Here is an 18,565-nt window from a genome sequence, read left to right on the forward strand (position 1 = left end):
GGCTGGAGAATTCCTGAGGGAGCTGGGAAGGGGCTGGAGAGTTCCTGAGGGAGCTGGGAAGAGGCTGGAGAGTTCCTGAGGGAGCTGGGAAAGGGCTGGAGAGTTCCTGAGGGAGCTGGAAAGGGGCTCAGGCTGGAGCAAAGGAGGCTCAGGGGGGACCTTGTGGCTCTGCACAAGTCCCTGACAGGAGGGGGCAGCCGGGGGGGTCGGGCTCTGCTCCCAGGGAACAGGGACAGGAGGAGAGGGAACGGCCTCAGGCTGGGCCAGGGCAGGCTCAGGGTGGACAGCAGCAGGAATTTCCCCATGGAAAGGGAGCTCAGGCCTTGGAAGTGCCCAGGGAGGTTTGGAGTGCCCATCCCTGGAGGTGTCCAGGGAATGACTGAACGTGGCACTCAGCGCTCTGGGCTGGGGACAAGGTGGGGATCGGGCCCAGCTTGGACTCGGGTGACTTTGGAGTTCTTTTCCACCCTCAAAGATCCTGGGATTCTGGGAATCCGGGATAAACCTCCAGCGGCGGTCCGCCCGCATCCCGTCAGCCCCCGCGCGGGGCCGCTCCGGCCCGGCCGCTCGCTGCGCTGCTCTCCCGGCGTGCGCCGCACTTCCGGCCCGGCTCCTTCCGGTCCCGCCCGCGGTAGAGGACGGTCGCCAGGTCGTGGGGCCGGGACGGGCCGGGTGGAGACCGGGAACGGGCTGGGAAAGGGCTGGGAGGGAGAACGGGAGCTCCTCCCCCATCTCCATCCGCGCCCGGGCTGGCGGGGCAGCGCGGGTTGGGGGGTTGCGGGGAGGGGTGCGAGGGGGGAGCGCTGCGACCCCTCGCGCGGGTCCCAGCGTGTCCGTGTGGGGTTATGTCACCGGTGTCGCGACATGTCGGGCGGCACTGAGGTGACAGTCGGGGAGGGCAAGGTCAGGGGCAGACAGCGGGTCCTCGCGGGAGCTTGAGCGGCTTTGAGCTGAGATGGGGTCACCTGAGGAACTCGAATGCCGTGTGTGTGGGAATCCCTTGTGTGCGATCCCGCCCTTCCCCGGGATGTGCCGGGATTGCTCCCTGCTCAGGGGCCACTGCAGTGGCTGTGGGATGTGCTTGCGGCTCCTGGAATCTGCCCAGGAATGGCTTATTTTGGAATGGGAGCGTCCCAGAAGGGCGACTGAAATAAGGGAATGTCCTTTGCTTCGAGTGCAGGAGGCTCGGGTTAAAAACAGGAAAGGAAAGACCCATCCAGGTCAATATTGTGGGAGACTATCCCTGAAAAGCACAGAGTGATGTGCTGCTGTTTAGAGAAGGAACAGGAAGCCTCTAGGTTGGGTTTTTTTTGGTTTTTTTTTTTTTTTTTTAATATAAACTCGTGGAAAATGTTTTTATTTCACCTTGGGCACTGACCTGTTGCTGCCTGCCCTTGCAGGATGTTGGCTTCCAGAGTGTTCAGCCTCGTCGGGAGGAGATCCATCTCCACCTCCCTGTGCCTGAGGGCACATGGACACGGTGGGTCCCGGCTGCTGGCAGGGAGGGTCAGGAAGGGAATAAAACAGGTCCTGGAGGGCAGGAGCACAAAGAGCTGCGCTGGGTGGGGTGTGGGTGAGGGTGAGGGGAGGGTTGGGATGGAGGGAGCTTGGGGAGGTGGCAGGAATCGCAGTCATGGAATCATTCAGGTGGGAAAAGAGCTCCAAGGTCACCGAGTCCAAGCTCGATTCCCACCTTGTCCCCAACCCAGAGCACTCAGTGCCACCTCCAGGCCTTCCTGGGACACCTCCAGGGATGGGCACTCCAAACCTCCCTGGGCACTTCCAAGGCCTGAGCTCCCTTTCCATGGGGAAATTCCTGCTGCTGTCCACCCTGAGCCTCCCCTGGCCCAGCCTGAGGCCGTTCCCTCTCCTCCTGTCCCTGTTCCCTGGGAGCAGAGCCCGACCCCCCCGGCTGCCCCCTCCTGTCAGGGACTTGTGCAGAGCCACAAGGTCCCCCCTGAGCCTCCTTTGCTCCAGCCTGAGCCCCTTTCCAGCTCCCTCAGGAACTCTGCAGCCCCTTCCCAGCTCCCTCAGCCTCCCCTGGATCCCTGGCAGTGTCCAAGGTCAGGTTGGATGGGGCTTGGAGCACCCTGGGACTGTGGGAAGTGTCCTTGCCCATGGCAGGGTGTGGGATGGGATGAGCTTTAAGGTCTTTCCCAATCCAACCCAAAGCATCCTGGGATTCCATTTTTATCCTCTTAGAACAGCACTTACTCTAAATGCTTCACCTTTTCCCTCCTGCATTCCTGCGCTTTCGGAGCTGTTGGCTTTTGTGTCGTGAGCAGTCAGAGATGTTTGTGCAGGACCTTGACTGGTGTCCCTGTGTCCCCCCCCTCAGCTGGCGTTGTCAAGGCAGAGGATTACACCCTGCCAGGCTACGTGGACCGGCGGGACGTGCCCCTGCCCGAGGTGGCCTTCGTGAGGGACCTCTCTGCGCAGCAGAAGGCGCTCAAGGAGAAGGAGAAGGCGTCGTGGAGCGCTCTGTCCGTGGATGAGAAAGTGGAATGTAGGTTCTGGGGGGGCTTCGAGTGACCCCACAGGCAGCAGCAACACAATTTCCATGTTCAGTGTCATGGCATGGGTTGGGTGGGGAGGGATCTTGAAGATCATCTCATTCCATTATCCCAGGGTGCTCCAAGCTTCATCCAGCCTGGCCTTGGACACTGCCAGGGATCCAGGGGCAGCCTCAGTTTCTCTGGGCATTCTGTGCCAGGGCCTCCCCACCCTCCCAGGGAGGAATTCCTTCCCAATATCCCATCTAAACCCACTCAGCTCAAAGCCATTCCCCTCGTCCTATCACTCCAGGTCCTTACCAAAAGTCTTTTGACAGCTTTTTGTTCCGGGCCATGCCTGGAACAGCTCTTAATCCAGGTTTTTCCCAGTGGCTCTATGAGCAGAGCTGATGCATGAAGGAATTTTCTTAATCATGATGGAGCTCCTTGTGTGCACACACCTGTGGTTTTTATTCCCAAGATCTTTGGAGCTGTTACAGAACATGAAATGCTCCTGCTCCATATCTGAGGTCACATTCAGCCATTCCTTCCTCTTCCAGAAACCTAATAATAATAATTATTACATTTATTTCTTGGTTCCTTGCTTCCAACAAGGAAAAAAATCTCCTCAACACAACAACGTGCCATTGTTAGTCCAGCTGAGTGAAATGAGCCCCAAACACAAACGTGGATTTGAATGTTAATGAGCACTGACCTTGGCATGAACCAAATTCCAGCTGGTGAAAGCTCCCCGTGGGTGTTTTGACTTGCAAATAAAACTGTCTCATCTTTTCCAGCTGCTCTTGTGGTATGAAGGGAGAACCTGGGCTGGGAAAGGTTTAAAACTCTTTGGGGAATTGCTCACGTCTTCCTGAGCGCTCTCCAAATTTTCTGTTGCTTTGGATTTGAAATTCCTGTGGATTTCAGTGGCAGAGCTGAGAAGCTTTTTGAGCTCGGAGCATTCCTGTTGGAATTATTTGTGCTAGGAAGCTTTGGGGTCAAAAACCACACTGGGCATTGGAGGGGAGGAAGGAAATCTCCGATTTTTCCTTCTTTCTGCAGTCTGTACTGCAACTTTTGCCCAACTTTAGCATAATCTGTAAAATGGAGACTAAAATCGATGTGGGGATGAAACAACTGATGGCTTTGGCGTGTGCCAAACCTAATTTAACATCCATCCCCTTTTTGGGCAGCCTCAGGTTTCGTTCACCTCCCTCTGCAGAGTTCCTGGTCACCTGCAGATCCCAGGGAAAGTTAAAAGAGAGGATTTGATGCATTTTTTCCCCAGTGTATCGGATGAAATTCAACGAGACCTACGCAGAGATGAACAAAGGGACAAACGAGTGGAAAACCATCCTGGGGGGAGTGTTGTTCTTCCTTGGTCTCACTGGAGTCATCCTCATCTGGCAGAAGCACTTCAGTAAGTAGCTCTTCCATGGAGAGCCGGGATCAGGTGATGCCTGATGGGAATTCTCTGTGGGGTCAGGATGGTTTCATGGAACAGCCATAACGGGGACTTCCCAGCAGGAGCTGTTTGTTAGTCCCTGGAAACTCCATCCTGGAGTTGGAACTTGTGGGGATGTAGCAGAAATGTTCAGGAAGCTGACTCACAGAAAGGTGGTGGGGCTCTGGGAGGACAGGAAATGGAGGGGAATGAGTGATGATATTCCTGATCCCAGAGCTTCCCCTCTGTGCTGCTGGAAAAGCTTTTGCTGCCTTGGTAGTGAACATTTGGGTTTCTGCCATGTTTGGCTGCTTTCCCAGCTAAGGATTTGACCTCCAGGGAGCCTCCAGGTGCTGGGAGGCAGAGCAGCAGTTAAAGGAGCTGCTCCCTGCCTTGAGGCTCCCCAAAAAAGGAAAGCAGGGAGTTGTTATCTTGGTGATGGAGGAAACCAAGAGAATCCGTGTGGGAATGTGGTCTGAGCTGGATGCTGCAGAAACTGGATGCAGGGAATGGAGGTTGCAACAGATCACAGAACCACAGGCTGGGCTGGGTTGGGTTGGGTTGGGAGGGATCTTGCAGGTTATCCCATTCCACCCGTGCTGTGGGCAGGCACACCTTCCACTATCCTGGGTTTCTCCAAGCCCCATCCAACCTGGCCTTGGACACTTCCAGGGATGGGGCAACCACAGCTTCTCTGAGCAACCTGCTCCAGTGGGATGACTTCAGGGGGGGAAAAACCCTTTTGATAGTGAAACTTAGCCCAGAATTCCCAACTTGCTGATGTGAGGACATAATTCCATAATGGCCGTTCCCACCCCGCAGTGTACGGCGCCATCCCGCACACCTTCTCCGAGGAGTGGCTGTCGGCTCAGACCAAGAGGATGTTGGACATGAGGGTTAACCCCGTGGAGGGCATCTCAGCCCAGTGGGATTTTGACAAGAACGAATGGAAGAAATAAAGCAACTCAGTGGAACCTGCTCTGCTTGAATATGAAATGATTCCATCACCTGTGTGTGACCTCGTTGCTTGTTGTACTGGAACACCCTCTCCACCTCCAGAAATGCTAATAAATGTCTGGTTAACTTGAGAGGTGCCTGTTGCTGGTCTCTGGATGTGTTTCTTGGGGTGGGACATGCGGTTCCTGAACAAGATTTGCTTCCTGGCTTAATGTTTTCAAGGGCTAAGAAAGCTGCTGCCAAATTTCTCCCTCCAGCTAAGCCGGTGTCCCCTGAACTCTGCAAAATGTAAAAATGCCGCTCTGAAGACTAAACCAAGCTTGGACTTCAGTTTGCCCTTTTCCTGATGGGACAGGAAACCATCAGGAAACTTGATGTTGTGGTTTAGGAGCTGTGGTGGGATCTCAGCCACTTGCTGGCCCCTCTTTCCCTTCCACTCAGAAATTCGGGAAGGTTTCTAAGGTGAGGTAATCTGGTGGGAAGGAAGCAATGAGCTCCCCTTCCTGCATCTCAAAAACCCCCTAAGTGATACATTTGGGTGCTGAGAAGGATGAGGGTGACAATCCCAGGCTGGTGATGGCTGCAATTCTGCTTTCCCCTGCTCTTTGCACAGCTCCTGCCTCTGGCAGCCTGGTGGCACCGGCCTGGCTGAGGGACACGGAGTTGCCAGGGCTTTGTGCCTGGAAAATTGCAGGAAATGCTGGCATTTCACTGCTGCTGTACCTGGGCAGCACTGCTGGGATAAGGGAGTCCTTCCTCCCAGGACTGTCCTTCCCAAAAGGCTGTGGAACCCCAGGGAGGCCGGGAGAGAAACCTGAGCCTTGCCACGATCCCAGATCGTTATTTCATCCTCCCCTTCCCGGCACCAGCCGCTCTCTGTTCCCTTTCCCTCCGGAGCAGCAGCAGGACCCGCCAGAGCAGCCTGCAGGTGAGCTGAGTTTGTCAGGGCTCTGCTTGCTCCCCTCCTGGCGTGTTTCCCTTCCTCCTGCTCTTGGCAGAAGGATGAGCTCTTGGAGGGGGTCAGATCTCACCGTCCTCTCTGGGAATTCCGGGTGTTTATTTGCAGGTAGCCTTGGAGGCGGAGAAACCACCAGAATCCTGATCCTGGGGAGAGAAAATCCATGGGGAGTGGAATGAGCAAGGTACAGGGGGACAGTGGGATGGTGGCCAGCACGTCCTCTTCTTCTGCAGCCCATGGAGGCACCTCCCAGGCCACCACAATTCCCTAAATACAACTATTTGCCTCTCCCCTTTCCCACAGCCCTTTGGAATTCCAAGCTCTTCAAGAGAATTAAGAAAACAAGCAGGGATTTATATCCAAGGTTTAGATCTGAGGGGAGGAGCTCGGTGTCTGCAGGTGTCAGAAAAGTGACAGCTGGCCTCAAATGCTCATCCCTGGGGGGGTAAAGCCTTGGCATTGTCATCCTTAGGGGTCCCTGCAGGGAAATTCCCCCCTTTCCACCCTCAGGATGTGCCCCAGCAATGGGGGAAGTGGGATTTCGGTGCTGCTTTTTCCTCCAGGGCTGGAGGAGGGGATCAATTTCTGTCGGTGTCCTTAAATAACCACTTGGAACGTGAGCCCTCCAGTTTAAAATTAGACCCTGGGACAACAACAGAGAGATCAGATCAGGGCAAACTGGCTCTGCATGGCTCTGATGTGGTTTAACACCGGGGTTTCACCCCCTGTCAACTCAGCCTGACAGGCAAAGTGGCTTTTACAGCCCCCCAGTGCCACCAAACCCTTTCAGGGAGCCCAGGCTGTTGTTGCCCAGGTTTGGGTTGGTGCAGACTCTTGTAGGATCCGTTTTTGGTCTCCATAAGATGCAGGACTCTGCATTCTCCTTCACACTTTGTGTTGACTCCAGGTGTTTGCACCCAGGAAAGGGCTGGGGTTCATCTGGATGTGACCCAGTGCTGTTGGAAACCCTTCTTCAAGCTCCTCAAACCAGGGCTGTTGTGCCACATGGGCACCAGCAAGTCCAGCTGATAATCAGCTCTTCCCTTCTGTGCCCCTGGGAAATGCTCTGGAGGGTTCTTGCCCCCTTAAACACCCTGAGCTGTCCCTCTTCTCCTTCATAACCCTGCAGCAGCGAGTTGGAGACCGAATTTGCAGCCTTGACATCTCTTAACTGCAATAAATATAAATCCTGCTATAAATAGTGCCCATCCATGCCCAGCTGGCAGATGCAACCTTTGAAACTCCACAGGATCACATCCAAACCCCTCCCGTTTCTGTGCTGAGTTTTCCTGAGCTCTGCTCTCCTGAGAGGTTGGGGATGATGGTTTGAGTGGGTTCAGCCTTTCCTGGTCCATGGATTTGGGTCCTTGGCTTGTCAAGTGTCCTGATCCTGCTGGACCCAGACCTGGAGCTCGATGTTCCCAGCACGTCAGATGTGCCTTGTTCCCGGTGCCATCTGAATTCTCTCTCCTTTTTGTCACCTTCCAGATTGTCACCGGCCTCTACCTGGGGAATATCCGTGGTGAGTGTCTTTCCCTGTCCCTCCATGGTGCTGTGGGATCCCTGGGTGGCTGGCAAGGCTGGAGGATTCCCTCTCCTGGGGAGCTCCATGTGCTCCCAGCTGGGAATCTCAGTGTCTTCCAGAGATCCAGAGCTGCCTCAAATCCCCATGCCAATTGCCAGTGATCCCACTCCAGCTCTGGAAAGTGATGTCCACTGCGAGCTGTGGTCACCAGCCATGCTGGAACACATGTCTGGAAACCTCCTCAACAGCGAGGACACAACAGCCTTTTCTGAGTTATCGGGATCATTTCTGATTTTGGGGATGGCTTCAGGAACCTGCTGAGTACCCAGCGCATCCGAGGGGGATTTTGCTTGGAAGGAGGTGGCCAACCTAATTCCCTGCACCGTGTGGGAGGAGAGGCAGCGGGAAGGGCTGGAATGGGGCTCAGGGGGTGGGGAGTCCCAGGAGACAGGTAATTCCCACATGGTTCCCGTTTCCAGACTCCGAGGACCATGAGAACCTGCTGAGGAAGGGGGTGACCCACATCCTGTCCGTCCACAACCGCGCCAAGCCCGTGCTGGAGGTGCGTGCCCGGGTGGGGGGGCCTGGGGGACCACCCCGGGCCAGCAGGGACTGGGAAGGTGCAGATGGGACACGCAGGAACTTCCCCTGGCCTGGGGAGAGGCAATGCGGGATTCGCACCGATTCGCACCGACTCACAGCGCCGGCTTTGGGGAGGGGGCAGCGGGCTGTTTATGGGGTCACGGGCATCGCTGGGTGGTTTTTGGGGGGCAGCGCTGCGGGGCCGGGCCGGGCGGGTGCCCGGTGCTGCCGAGGGGTCCCCACGAGAGGGCGGCGGCGCCCCGCGAATGGAGCCCCGGCGGGGAGGGGACACGGCGGGAGCCGCTCCCGGAGCTGGCACTGCCCGCTCGGTGTCCCCGCTTCTCCCGCCTCGCTGGTCCTCGGGATGCCGGTGGGGAAACTGAGGCAGGAGGGAGCGGCCCCGGGGATGATGCCAGAGGTGTCGGACAAATCCTGCCCGGATGGTTCCGTGAGCCGGGAGCAGCTGCAGGTTCGGCTCCCGGGATGTGCGAGGAGTGAGGGGCACGGCCGTGGGGTGCTGGATACCTGATGGGGCCACAGGGACAGCTTCCACTGTCCCAGGTTGCTCCAAGCCCTGTCCAGCCTGCCCTTGGACACTTCCAGGGATCCAGGGACAGCCCCAGCTGCTCTGGGCACCCTGTGCCAGGGCCTGCCCACCCTCACAGCCAGGAATTCCTTCTCAATATCCCATCTAAATCCACTCTCTGGCATTGGGAAGCCGTTCCCTGTGTCCTGTCCCTCCGTCCCTTGTCCCCAGTCCCTCTCCAGCTCTCCTGGAGCCCCTTTAGGCCCTGCAAGGGGCTCTGAGCTCTCCCTGGAGCCTTCTCTCCTCCAGATGAACACCTCCAGCTCTCCCAGCCTGGCTCCAGAGCAGAGTTTTCCCAGCTTTTGGAGCATTTCCCTGGCTCCTCTGCAATTGCTCCAGCAGCTCCACATCCTTCTCGTGGCGGGGCTGCTTCACCCCAATGTTGGGATGCTGCAGAAGGCGAACGGGACCACCAGGACCCCCTCACCCTTTCGGGGCCAGAAGGGAGGGAACCCCAACAAAACCCCAGCTGGATCCTTTTCCCTCCTGAGGCGTTGAGTAACGTGGAGAGGGGAGGGAAAGAAGGGAAGGACAAACGGCTCCGGGCCGGGCCGGGGCAGCCGCTGGGGCCGGCGAGCGCGGGGCTCGGCCCGACGGGGAGCAAACCGCACGGAGCGCTTACAACACGGAGCAAAGCCGCACCGAGGGGAAGCGGAAAGGCTCGGGGGGGTGAGGGGATGGGGGGGTTGAGCAACGTGTCAATCACGGCGACCGCAAAGCCCAGCACCGCTGCCACGCGTGGCCCCGCTCCGCCCGGCGGGATGGGGACGCCCGGCCCCGCGGGGAACGGGAAGCCGCTGGATTAATGCGGGATTGAGGGGGTGTGGGTCGGGGTTTGGGGTGGGTTGAGGTCGTTTTGGTTGCTCCACGGTGGGTTTGATGGCGTGGTGGCTCTTCCCGGTGTGGCGAGGTTGGGATGGCAGCCGGCACGGATGGAGCTGTGCATGGGATGTGGGAAATCCACGCTCATCCTTGCAGCACGGGTCATTCCAGCGCAGAATTATCCCTTTTCCCATCCTTCTCCGCCCCTCCCCTCCTTAAATAATCCGCTTTTCCCAGCCTCCTGGGCTGGAGGGTGGTCCATGGGGTCGGGCTGCCTGCGCCAGGAGGGAGCTGATGGAGATGGGGCAATCCCTGGCGCTCTGGCTGCGGGGTTTTCCCCCCGTTTTGCTAAGGAAGGATTAAAAAAAAAACCCAACCCCCAGATAAAAAGGATCTAAATTTAGCTGCGAACAGGGAGGATCGAGGAAGCGATGTTTTAAGGAGAGGAAAGTAATCTGACCTAGGCCAGCAGGCAGCAGATGATTTATGGGGTATTAAAAGCACGGGGAGGAAATAACTCATTGATGAGAGTGGCTTTGTCAGTGCGTGGTCACACACATCTTCCTGGTGGAGTTTGGGGCCTGGAAAAGGGCTGGCTCTGGGTTTGGGGGTTCCTGAGCGTTGCAGTTGTCCCCACAGCCTGGCCTGTCCTCTGGGACTGAGAGGAAATCGCCCGGGATGGGATGGATGCAGCCATCCATTGGAGTGGAGCAAACCCCAAGGCGGTTTCCAGCTTTCTTCTCCCCTCAGGGTCAGCTGAGGAAGGGGAAAAAAAAAAGAGAAATGGAGATTTAATGCTTCTTGGAGGTATTTTATTGCTATTTAATTCTGTATTACAGGACATGACCTATCTGTGTATCTCGGCCTCGGATTCATCCAGTGAAAACCTGTAAGTTATTTCCCATCCTTTTTTCCTGTTGGTCAATAAAAGCTCAGGTTCTGCAGGATGAAGGTTTAGTCCATCCATGCTGTGAAATTTCTGAGCTTCCCAGAAGCTGGGGTTCATTTTTTGTGTGGTAAATAACACTTTAGGGCTTAAAATCCATTTTTAATGTGTGTTTGCAGTCAGGAAATTTGATTTTTCATCACATTTCAGAATTATTCTGCTGGGCAGGGTTGAAAATTGGAGTGTTGGAAAGACGATTTGTGTCAGGCATTTTTATTTTGGAAAGAGAAATACGGCATTTATTAAAACACACATTTTTTTTTTCACCATCTAAAGCACAGATGCTTGGAATGATCTTTTGGAGATGAAGCTGCTGAGAGGAGCTGGGAGGAATTCCCAGGATTTTGTGGGATGCTGCTGCTTTGGGTGCTGGGCATCCAATAAATCATCCATTTGCACCAGCAAATTGGCAAATCCACGGGATTTTTCTCTCCAGTCAAACCCTAAAAAGCATCAAAACTTAATTCCCAGGGCCCAGACTGAGCCCTACCTGTGGAGGTGCTGGTTTTTCCAGCATCCTTGGGAGCAGCCGTGCCCGGGGGTGGAATTCTGCTTGCTCATGCTGCTGCTGAGCGGAAAGAGAAGCTTTACAAGAAAACCCTGCCTCAGCAAGAACTGGGATTTTTCGCTGTTAATTTTTTTTTCCCCCTTCGCTCATTTCTTTGCGTTTGTGGCATCTCTACGAAAGGGAAAAAAAAAAATAAAGGGGGAGGGGGGGGGAAGATAAGGCTGCCTGCAGGAAGGAAGAGTTATTCAAGAAACTATTTTCTGCTTGTCAGTTTGTGCCTTGGATTTCACAATCCTGGTGAACTTTGTGTCCTGCTTGTGATTCGGACTCTCAGCGCTGCCATTCCACTCCCCAATCCCACACTTTGAGGCTGGAAAAGCACAGGCAGAGCTTTCCCACTGGGAAAAACACCCCTGGAGTGGGTGAGGATGGATGGGGAGCTAAAATCCTTTGGGATGGGTTGGGAGAGGGATGCAGGCTGGAGGCATGAGCATCGTGTCCTTGTGGCATGGGACATTCCTGCTGCTCCTACTGAGGGGCTGGAGGGCAGGATTGGGATCTGGAGAGCTCGGAGCTGTGTGGGCAGCACCTGCGGGCCTGGGGGGATGTTGGCAGCTCCGTGAAGATCAGCAGGGCCAGCAGGGAAATCCCCTGGGACAGGCTTTAGGCAGGGGAAATCCTCCCAAAGGGTGATGCTCTGTTTGCTGTGGTGCTGGAGGAGCCTTGCACTGACAGCTCCTCCCAGGAATGAGAGGCTCAGTATTTTTAGCCTGACCGCAGTGTCAGAGACTCCCTCATCTCTCCTGCTCTTCCTGGGAAGCAGAACCCGCTCCTATTCCTGAATAAATTCATCCTTGTTTGCCTCCCTGGAAGGTGCCAAGCCCAGCGCTCCCAGGGCACCCTTCTCCATGGGCTAGCAGGGATGGAGGAGATTCTGGAGGGTTCCCAGAGGGACACCAGCTCCCTTGGCAAGGGGCACAGTGGGAATAACCGTGGGAGGTCATGCTTTGGTTTCTGAGAAATCCGGAAGGCTGCGTGGGTGCACGCCCACCCCGTCACGCGGAGGCAGAGGAAGTCCGGCGCCGGAGCAGCGGTGCTGCCAAAGGGACCCTCTTCTCCTCCTGGAAAACCCAGGCCTGGGTGCTCAGGGAGGCCACCAGCAGCACAAGTGACCAGAATCAGGTTTTCTGCCTCAAAACTGCCCCAGGGCTCGGCGTGATGCTGGCAGCGGGGAGGGATGGGCAGGTTTCATTGGAAGGAGAGGAATACCTGGCTCAGCGTGGGATCTCAGCGGGACAACAGCTCCTGGAATCCCAGCCAGGGATGGGCTGGAGGGATGGGTCTCACCAGAGCCTGCCACAAACACCCAGCTCTGCCCACTCAGTACACATGGAATTAGTTATCCTGTTTTCCAGGTGTGGAAGCCTGGGCTCCCACCTGCCCCGTTTTGCTGCAAAATGCTCCCTTTCCCATTCTCCCTTTCCCATTCTCCCTTTCCCATTCTCCCTTTCCCTTCCTCCCTTTTCCATTCTCCCTTTCCCATTCTCCCTTTCCTTTCCTCCCTTTCCTTTCCTCCCTTTCCCATCCTCCCTTTCCCATTCTCCCTTTCCCATTCTCCCTTTCCTTTCCTCCCTTTCCTTTCCTCCCTTTCCCATCCTCCCTTTCCCATCTCCCTTTCCCACTCTCCCTTTCCCATCCTCCCTTTCTTTCCCACTGGCATCTCTCCATCTTTCCCTGGGAGGGAAGCAGGTGTTTTTGGCACTGTTTGGGAGTGAGGGGTGGGGCAGGAGAACTGGGAGAGTTCGTGTCCCTTGGGCACGAGGTGACACCTTTCCCTGCCGGCCGTTCCCCTGGGGCTGAGCTGGTGGCATCACCCTCATTCCTTGATCCCTCAGGAAGCAGGAAATCCCCCGGGAAATCTCCCAGGTCATTCCCTTCACTTGGCAGCGGCAGGATCTCTGCTCCCACCCCACGCTGGTAGCCCCAGGGTGGTGGGAAGTCCTTGGGAGTGACGCTGGTGCTGTTTTCAGGGTGTCCCAGTGCCCTGCAGGGACTGGCAGCCCTTCCCTCCTCACCTCCTGCCCCTCTCCCCACAGGCTGCAGCATTTTAAGGAGTGCATCCAGTTTATCCACGAGTGCCGGCTCGGAGGGGGAGGCTGCCTGGTGCACTGGTGAGAGCTGCTGTGACCCCCTCAGGCCCCATCCATCCCCTGGGAGCTGGGGGTGGGCTCCCAGAAAGTGTCCTTGGTGTGGGACATCACTGGGGAAGGGCAGGAAGGAGAGGAGGAGGCACGGAACAGCGGGAATGCCGTGGGAAGGTGCCCACCTCTGGCTCCACAGGGATGGGTGCTCCTTGCACTGACCACCTGAGCATCCAAGCCGTGGGACAGGCTTGAGGAGGGGACAGGGGGGTCACAGCAGTGGTGAGAGAGCTCCTTACCCCCTCCCAATCCATGCCTGCCAGCGCCCCAGTGAGGGAACCTGCGTCCCACGGGTGATGCCCGCGGGATCCTCTCCCTGACGCGGCTCCCTGGGCCATTCCAGCCTGGCCGGGGTGTCCCGCAGCACCACCATCCTGGTGGCCTACCTGATGACAGTGACAGAGCTGGGCTGGCAGAGCTGCCTGGCTGCCACCAAGGCCGTGCGCTCCTACGCCAGCCCCAACGCCGGGTTCCAGCAGCAGCTGCAGGAATACGAGAGGACCCTGCTCCGGGAGGTAAAGTCCCCTTGGATACATTTTGGAGGGGTTTGCAACCAGGTGCAGCTCCTTTGCATGCAGCTCTCTGTTTGTCCCAGCTGGATTTTGGGAATGTCATTGATTACCTGGGGATTTGGGGGTTTGCACGCAAAAAAAAAAAAAAAGGAAAATAAATTTTTAAAAAGTGCCTCGATATTATGTGAGCGCACTTCAAAAAGCTCTGGAAAACCCTAAACCCTAAACTAGAAAACCCTAAACTTGTTTTCATGAGTTAGGACACAGCGGGAGGGATGGGAGAGCAGTTTGTCCCTTGGGAACCTTAGGAAGGAGCTGGGCCAATTTCCAGGAATGCAGCACGGCGGGAGCTGGAGGCGAAGAGGGGGAGTGGAGAGGGAGGAAGGCTCTTGTGAGGAGTTTCGGGATGTCTGGGCACGCTTGGATGTGCCAGGGCTCCCTGTGCCAGCCTGCAGAGGCAGGTGACAGGTGGGAGCAAGTGTGGGTGGAGAAATCTCCAATCTTTCCTCCCCAAAATGAGATGGAGCAGCAGATTTTGGGAGAGCAGAAGCTCGGGCTGGATGGGCTCCCATCCGTGCAGGGGAGGGAGGATGGAGCAGAGCCCAGCAGGATTCCAGCAGCTGGGATGACAGTGGCACGTTCAACTGGGAGCAGAGATCAGAGCTGCACTTTTGACCTGGAAAGCCTCCGAAAGCAGAGGAAAAGGCCTTGAAAGGCAGAGGGAAAGGCCTTAAAAAGCAAAGGAAAAGGCCTTTAAAAGCACAGCTCCCACCTGGCTCTCCGGCTGCCTCCAGCCTCCCACTCTGGACTCTGCTCCTTCACCCGTCCCTGGGGTCCCAAACTTCACCTGAGACACAGCTGGACCTCTGCAAGGAAAGGGGAGCCGTGGAAAAGAGGTGTGCCAGGGATGTCACCGCCCATGTCACCCCTGGACTTGGCACCATCCCTGGAGGCAGAGCCCCCCACCCTCTGCAGCCCCGAGCATCGGGCGATGGCCCCGTGACAGACAGGACCCTGAGGTCCCTCCGGCCCTGCCGAGCCCTTGCAGGGGATTCCTGCCCTCCCAGGAGGGAGCAGGGACAGCACGAGGCACTGGCCCAAAGGCCAGCCCCTTCCCCAGCCCCAAGTTCCCTTCCCCGGCTGCGGCGGGCGCTGTCACATGAGGGATGTGGCTGTGCCCCGTTATCACCAGCTTGCAGAAACGCCCGTGGAGGGGGGTGGAAAATGCTCCAAGGGATTACAAAACACCCCAGGGGCTGGAGATTCCCTGCGGGGCTTCCCCTGGCTGGGCCAGCTCTCCCTGGCCCTTCCCACACTCTGGCTTCGTCCCCGCACAGGCCCTGCTCTGGGGTTTGCTCATCCCAGTTATTCCTCCTGCTCCCAGCATCCAGACTGGGCTCAATGGTCACCACGCTTTCCTCCCTATCCCTTGGAAGCTGCTTTTCCATCACCTCCCAAGTTTTGCCAGTGGCTTTGCAATGCTTTCCCTGAAATACCCGAGGCACAGCCAAGGGTGGAGGCACTTGGATGTGTTTTCTTGACCGTGGGATTTAGCAAGAGCTGCCTTTTCCTTGAAACTCCCACTCCGTGATGACAGCACTGGGGAGGGAATGGCCCTCGGGGGTGGAAAAGCCTCAAACCTTGCTGCTTGAAACCTGTGAGGAAGCAGGTTGGTCCTTCTGGGCACCTCCTCAGGCTGTGGTGCCTCAGTTTCCTTCATCCCAGGGAGCTCAGACGGGAGCATGAGCGGAAGGAATGGGGAAGATGCTCCCTGGGACTGCCCAGCCTCGCTGCTGGAGCGTGCAGCTGCGGTTTCAAGCTGGCAAATGGGGCTTCTCTGGGCTGGAGGGATAAAGAAGGAAGGAAGGGACCAAGAGCAGCAGCAGGAGGATGGGTAAGGTTAGAAAAGGAAGTCAGCAGGCACAGACAAGACAGTGTGGATGTGACAGAGGGCACACATGGGCACTCTGGTGACAGATCCGTGCCCTGTGGTACTGACACAACATGGCCAGGCTGCCTTTCTCCCCCTGGTGCCATCCTAGATGGGCTGGGTGCTCCTGGCCTGGGAGAGAGAGGGAGGAGGAGGAGGGCAGTGGGTTGGTGGTCTGTGCTGGAGGAAACGGGCTGGAACCACTTCTTGCTCTGGCTTTAAAAGGAAATGCCTGGCAGCTTCCCCCATCTCCCACCCACTCCTTCCCTCCTCCCTGGGTGGTGGGATCCAGCTCCGAGCCTGGGTGCTGAGCCTTGGTGGGTGCCAGGCAGCTCTTCCCATGGAGCTTCATCCCTCTGCATGGTTTCCATGGAAGGGATGTTCCCCTCATGAGATCCTGGCGTGGATTCTTGTCCCAAATCCTGTCCCAAACCCTTTGGGTCTCACTTCCCAGGGGTTGTTTCCTAGCAAGGAGTACAGGTCTGGCTCTGGGGGAGCGCCCTGAGCACGGGATCTTCCTGCTGGCAGGTGGCAGTTGTGTAACAGCCGTGGCGAGTCCTGCTGTGGGATGGAGTGAATTTGGGAAATCCAGGCATTCCCACTGGAAATCCCCCCTGCCCCAGCTGATTTTCCCTGGCTGCAGGAGAGGGGGATACCACCAGGGTCAGTCTCAGGCTTTTTTGCCCTTGTGGCTCATCCAGTGCTGAGCTGCCAATCCTGCTGTCCTGCATCCCGAACTTTTCCTGCGAACTTGGTGGCTAGTGCCCATTTGGGAAGCCGAATCCACAGCAAAGGCACCTCATCCAAGGGGTGCCAAGCTCATGGGAGCTGCTTCCATCTCCCTCTGGATCCCCTAGCTGAATCCCATCCTGTCCCTGTGCCACCCCATCCCAGGGCTCCCATGCTCGGTCCCTCTCTGCACCCTTTGCACCCACGGGTGCCCTCCATCCTTTTCCCGAGGTGTTTGCTGTTGCTGGGTGTGCTCCTACCACTCATCCCAGTAATTCCTAGCTGGAGCAGCAGGTTCCCAGCTCCTCAGGGAGCTGGCAGAGCTCTGGTTGTTCCCTACAAGCCCTGGGCAGCCGGAATGGTGAATCCTGGCACAGCTGCCCCTTCCTGCCCACGCTCCTCGGTGCTGCAATTTGGGACTGTCTGGCTCTTTCCTCATCCCAGCAGTAACGGGAACAGTTTCTCTAGACCATCCCTTCCTTCCCAGCCACCTCCAGGCCTCAGCCTGCTTCCAGCTGGCCCCTGGCCACCGGGATACTCCTGCCTCGGGAGCAGTCGGGATGAGGGGGATGAGAAGTTCCCCACAACCTCCCGGTGGTGAGCGAGGTGCTCTGACAACAAACCTGCCCCACCTTGCAAGGGCCATCTCGGCGGGGGGGGAAAGCTTCGGGAAGCATTCCTTACGGGAATTCAGGCACACGAGGAACAGCAGCAGCTTCTTGGCAAGCAGAAATAAATAAAGCTGCTGTCCCAGCTGCAGCCACTGCGGGAAGCTGAGGGTGCTGCCAGCTCTGTGCCGGGCTGGGGATGTGGGGAGTGCTGGGATGGGGGGGATCCACAGCATCCGTGGTGAGATGAGTGTGAGCTCCGGTGGGATTGGGACCTTCCTGCGTGCTGGATGTGCCTGGGGATCCCCCGGCCTCGCCTGAGGCTGCGGAGGGCTGGGAATGCAGCAGGAATTGCTTGGCTCCCTGCTTTCCATTGGAGCTGTAGCAGCCTTGCTCTCTCTCTGGGGGTCTCTCAGCCTTTTCAGGTGACCCTGACAACCCTTTTTCCTGGCAGTACCGCGCCTGGATCCGCCGGGATTACGGCAGGAACCCCTTCCAGGACCAGGAGGAGCTGCAGCGCTTGCTGGGCCAGCAGCACGAGGGGCAGAAGGAGCAGCAGCTGGGGAGCAGGGATTGCTCCTGGCTCCGCTCCCCAGCTCCCACCTTCCCTCCTCCCTGCCACGCAGGTGGCACCGGTGGCAGCAGATGGATGAACAGATAAGCAGCCGGCTGTTCCCCGGCAGGCGCTGGCCCTGGGGCTTGGAAAACTCAGTTTTCCCTTTGCCAAGCACCCCCAGGGATTCAAGTCTAGGGCAGAAATCCGCCAGCACCAGCGTGGGCTCCAGGCTTGGAGCAGGGGGGGCAGGACTCACGGAGCTCCCCATCAGCTTCCAGCTCCAGTTTGTGGGTGACAGTGTCCTGCTCTGACCCATTCCCCCTTTCCCAATGGATTAGAGCCGCTTTTCCACCCTCGGAGCAGCAGCCAGCCCCGTCCCTCTCTCCTCATTACAATACCTGGGCGCTCCTCTGGCAGGGCACGGGAATGGTGCTGCCGACCTTGGAAATCCAAGGTGGGGGGAGATGGAGAGAGGCCGCCTTGTCCTCTGCTTCCCTGAGGAAGGAGGGATGAATGCTGGGATGTAGGGGTGCTGCTGAGCCTCGGCCAGCACCCAGTGGGATGGGGAGAGAGGCTGGAGGCTCTCTGGGGCTGCCCCTTGCTGTGCGTGGAGTTTCCCAGTCCAGCCTGGTCCTAGGCAGGTGAATATCTGGCATTTTCCTTATCCCAACCCCAGGGAGGGGGAAAATCCAGTGGTGCCTGTCCCACTGCCTCCATCCCTGGAGCCAGAGTGGTTTTGGGTTTGCCCTGAGCCCCATCTGAGTGTCCCCGCTTGCCAAAGATGCCAAAAGCTTGGTTGGACTCACTCAACCCACGGACCAATTTAACTCTGTCCCTCTCCAAAAACCTTTTTAATACCTAAAACCCATGGCCACGCCCAGTTTTTCATCCCAAGCTCGTGCTGTGCTTTTCCAGAGCTTCCTTTGGCAGGAATCCCCCCATCTGCCTTACAAGGAGGGTCCCATGCCATGGATTCAGCCCTTCTGCACGGAAACCTTCAACCCTTCCATGCCATCTCGGCCTTTCACCATAAATACCTTGTTTGTCCACTCAGAAACATCTGTTCTGCAATTCCTTCTAAGAAAAAAGGGATTCAAAACATTTCTAGGAATTCTTTCAATGAAGATTTCTGGGTACTCATCATGTGACGGCACCAGGGGTGACTGGCCCAGCTCCTAATAAAGAAGAGAGTGACTAAAATCACGAGGG

The 18,565-nt window shown here is 57.1% G+C and overlaps 2 protein-coding genes across 7 annotated transcripts; both read left to right on the forward strand.

Annotated features, from left to right (window-relative positions):
* Window positions 1–551: 551 nt before the first annotated feature.
* Window positions 552–5,024, forward strand: LOC116450025. The gene is made up of 5 exons (XM_032122058.1): window positions 552–649; window positions 1,401–1,480; window positions 2,339–2,506; window positions 3,781–3,912; window positions 4,759–5,024. The coding sequence occupies exons 2-5, from the start codon at window positions 1,402–1,404 to the stop codon at window positions 4,893–4,895; spliced, it is 516 nt and encodes a 171-aa protein (XP_031977949.1). The 5' UTR covers window positions 552–649; window position 1,401; the 3' UTR covers window positions 4,896–5,024.
* A 724-nt stretch (window positions 5,025–5,748) lies between these two features.
* On the forward strand, window positions 5,749–18,559 carry LOC116450042 (dual specificity protein phosphatase 22-A-like). 6 transcript variants are annotated; one of them, XM_032122087.1, is made up of 8 exons: window positions 5,749–5,821; window positions 5,960–6,035; window positions 7,340–7,373; window positions 7,856–7,938; window positions 10,206–10,255; window positions 12,917–12,991; window positions 13,365–13,536; window positions 17,255–18,559. In XM_032122087.1, exons 2-8 carry the CDS (start codon window positions 6,015–6,017, stop codon window positions 17,459–17,461), a joined length of 642 nt encoding a protein of 213 aa, XP_031977978.1. In that variant the 5' UTR covers window positions 5,749–5,821; window positions 5,960–6,014; the 3' UTR covers window positions 17,462–18,559. The 6 variants fall into 6 exon arrangements, with proteins under 6 accessions (XP_031977978.1, XP_031977977.1, XP_031977976.1 ...); XM_032122085.1 differs by lacking the exons at window positions 5,749–5,821; window positions 5,960–6,035 and having other exon boundaries at window positions 7,144–7,373; XM_032122088.1 differs by lacking the exons at window positions 5,749–5,821; window positions 5,960–6,035; window positions 7,340–7,373; window positions 7,856–7,938 and adding an exon at window positions 8,299–8,427.
* Window positions 18,560–18,565: the final 6 nt, after the last annotated feature.

This window comes from Corvus moneduloides, chromosome 12, assembly GCF_009650955.1.
Source record: "Corvus moneduloides isolate bCorMon1 chromosome 12, bCorMon1.pri, whole genome shotgun sequence".
NCBI lineage: Eukaryota > Metazoa > Chordata > Aves > Passeriformes > Corvidae > Corvus > Corvus moneduloides.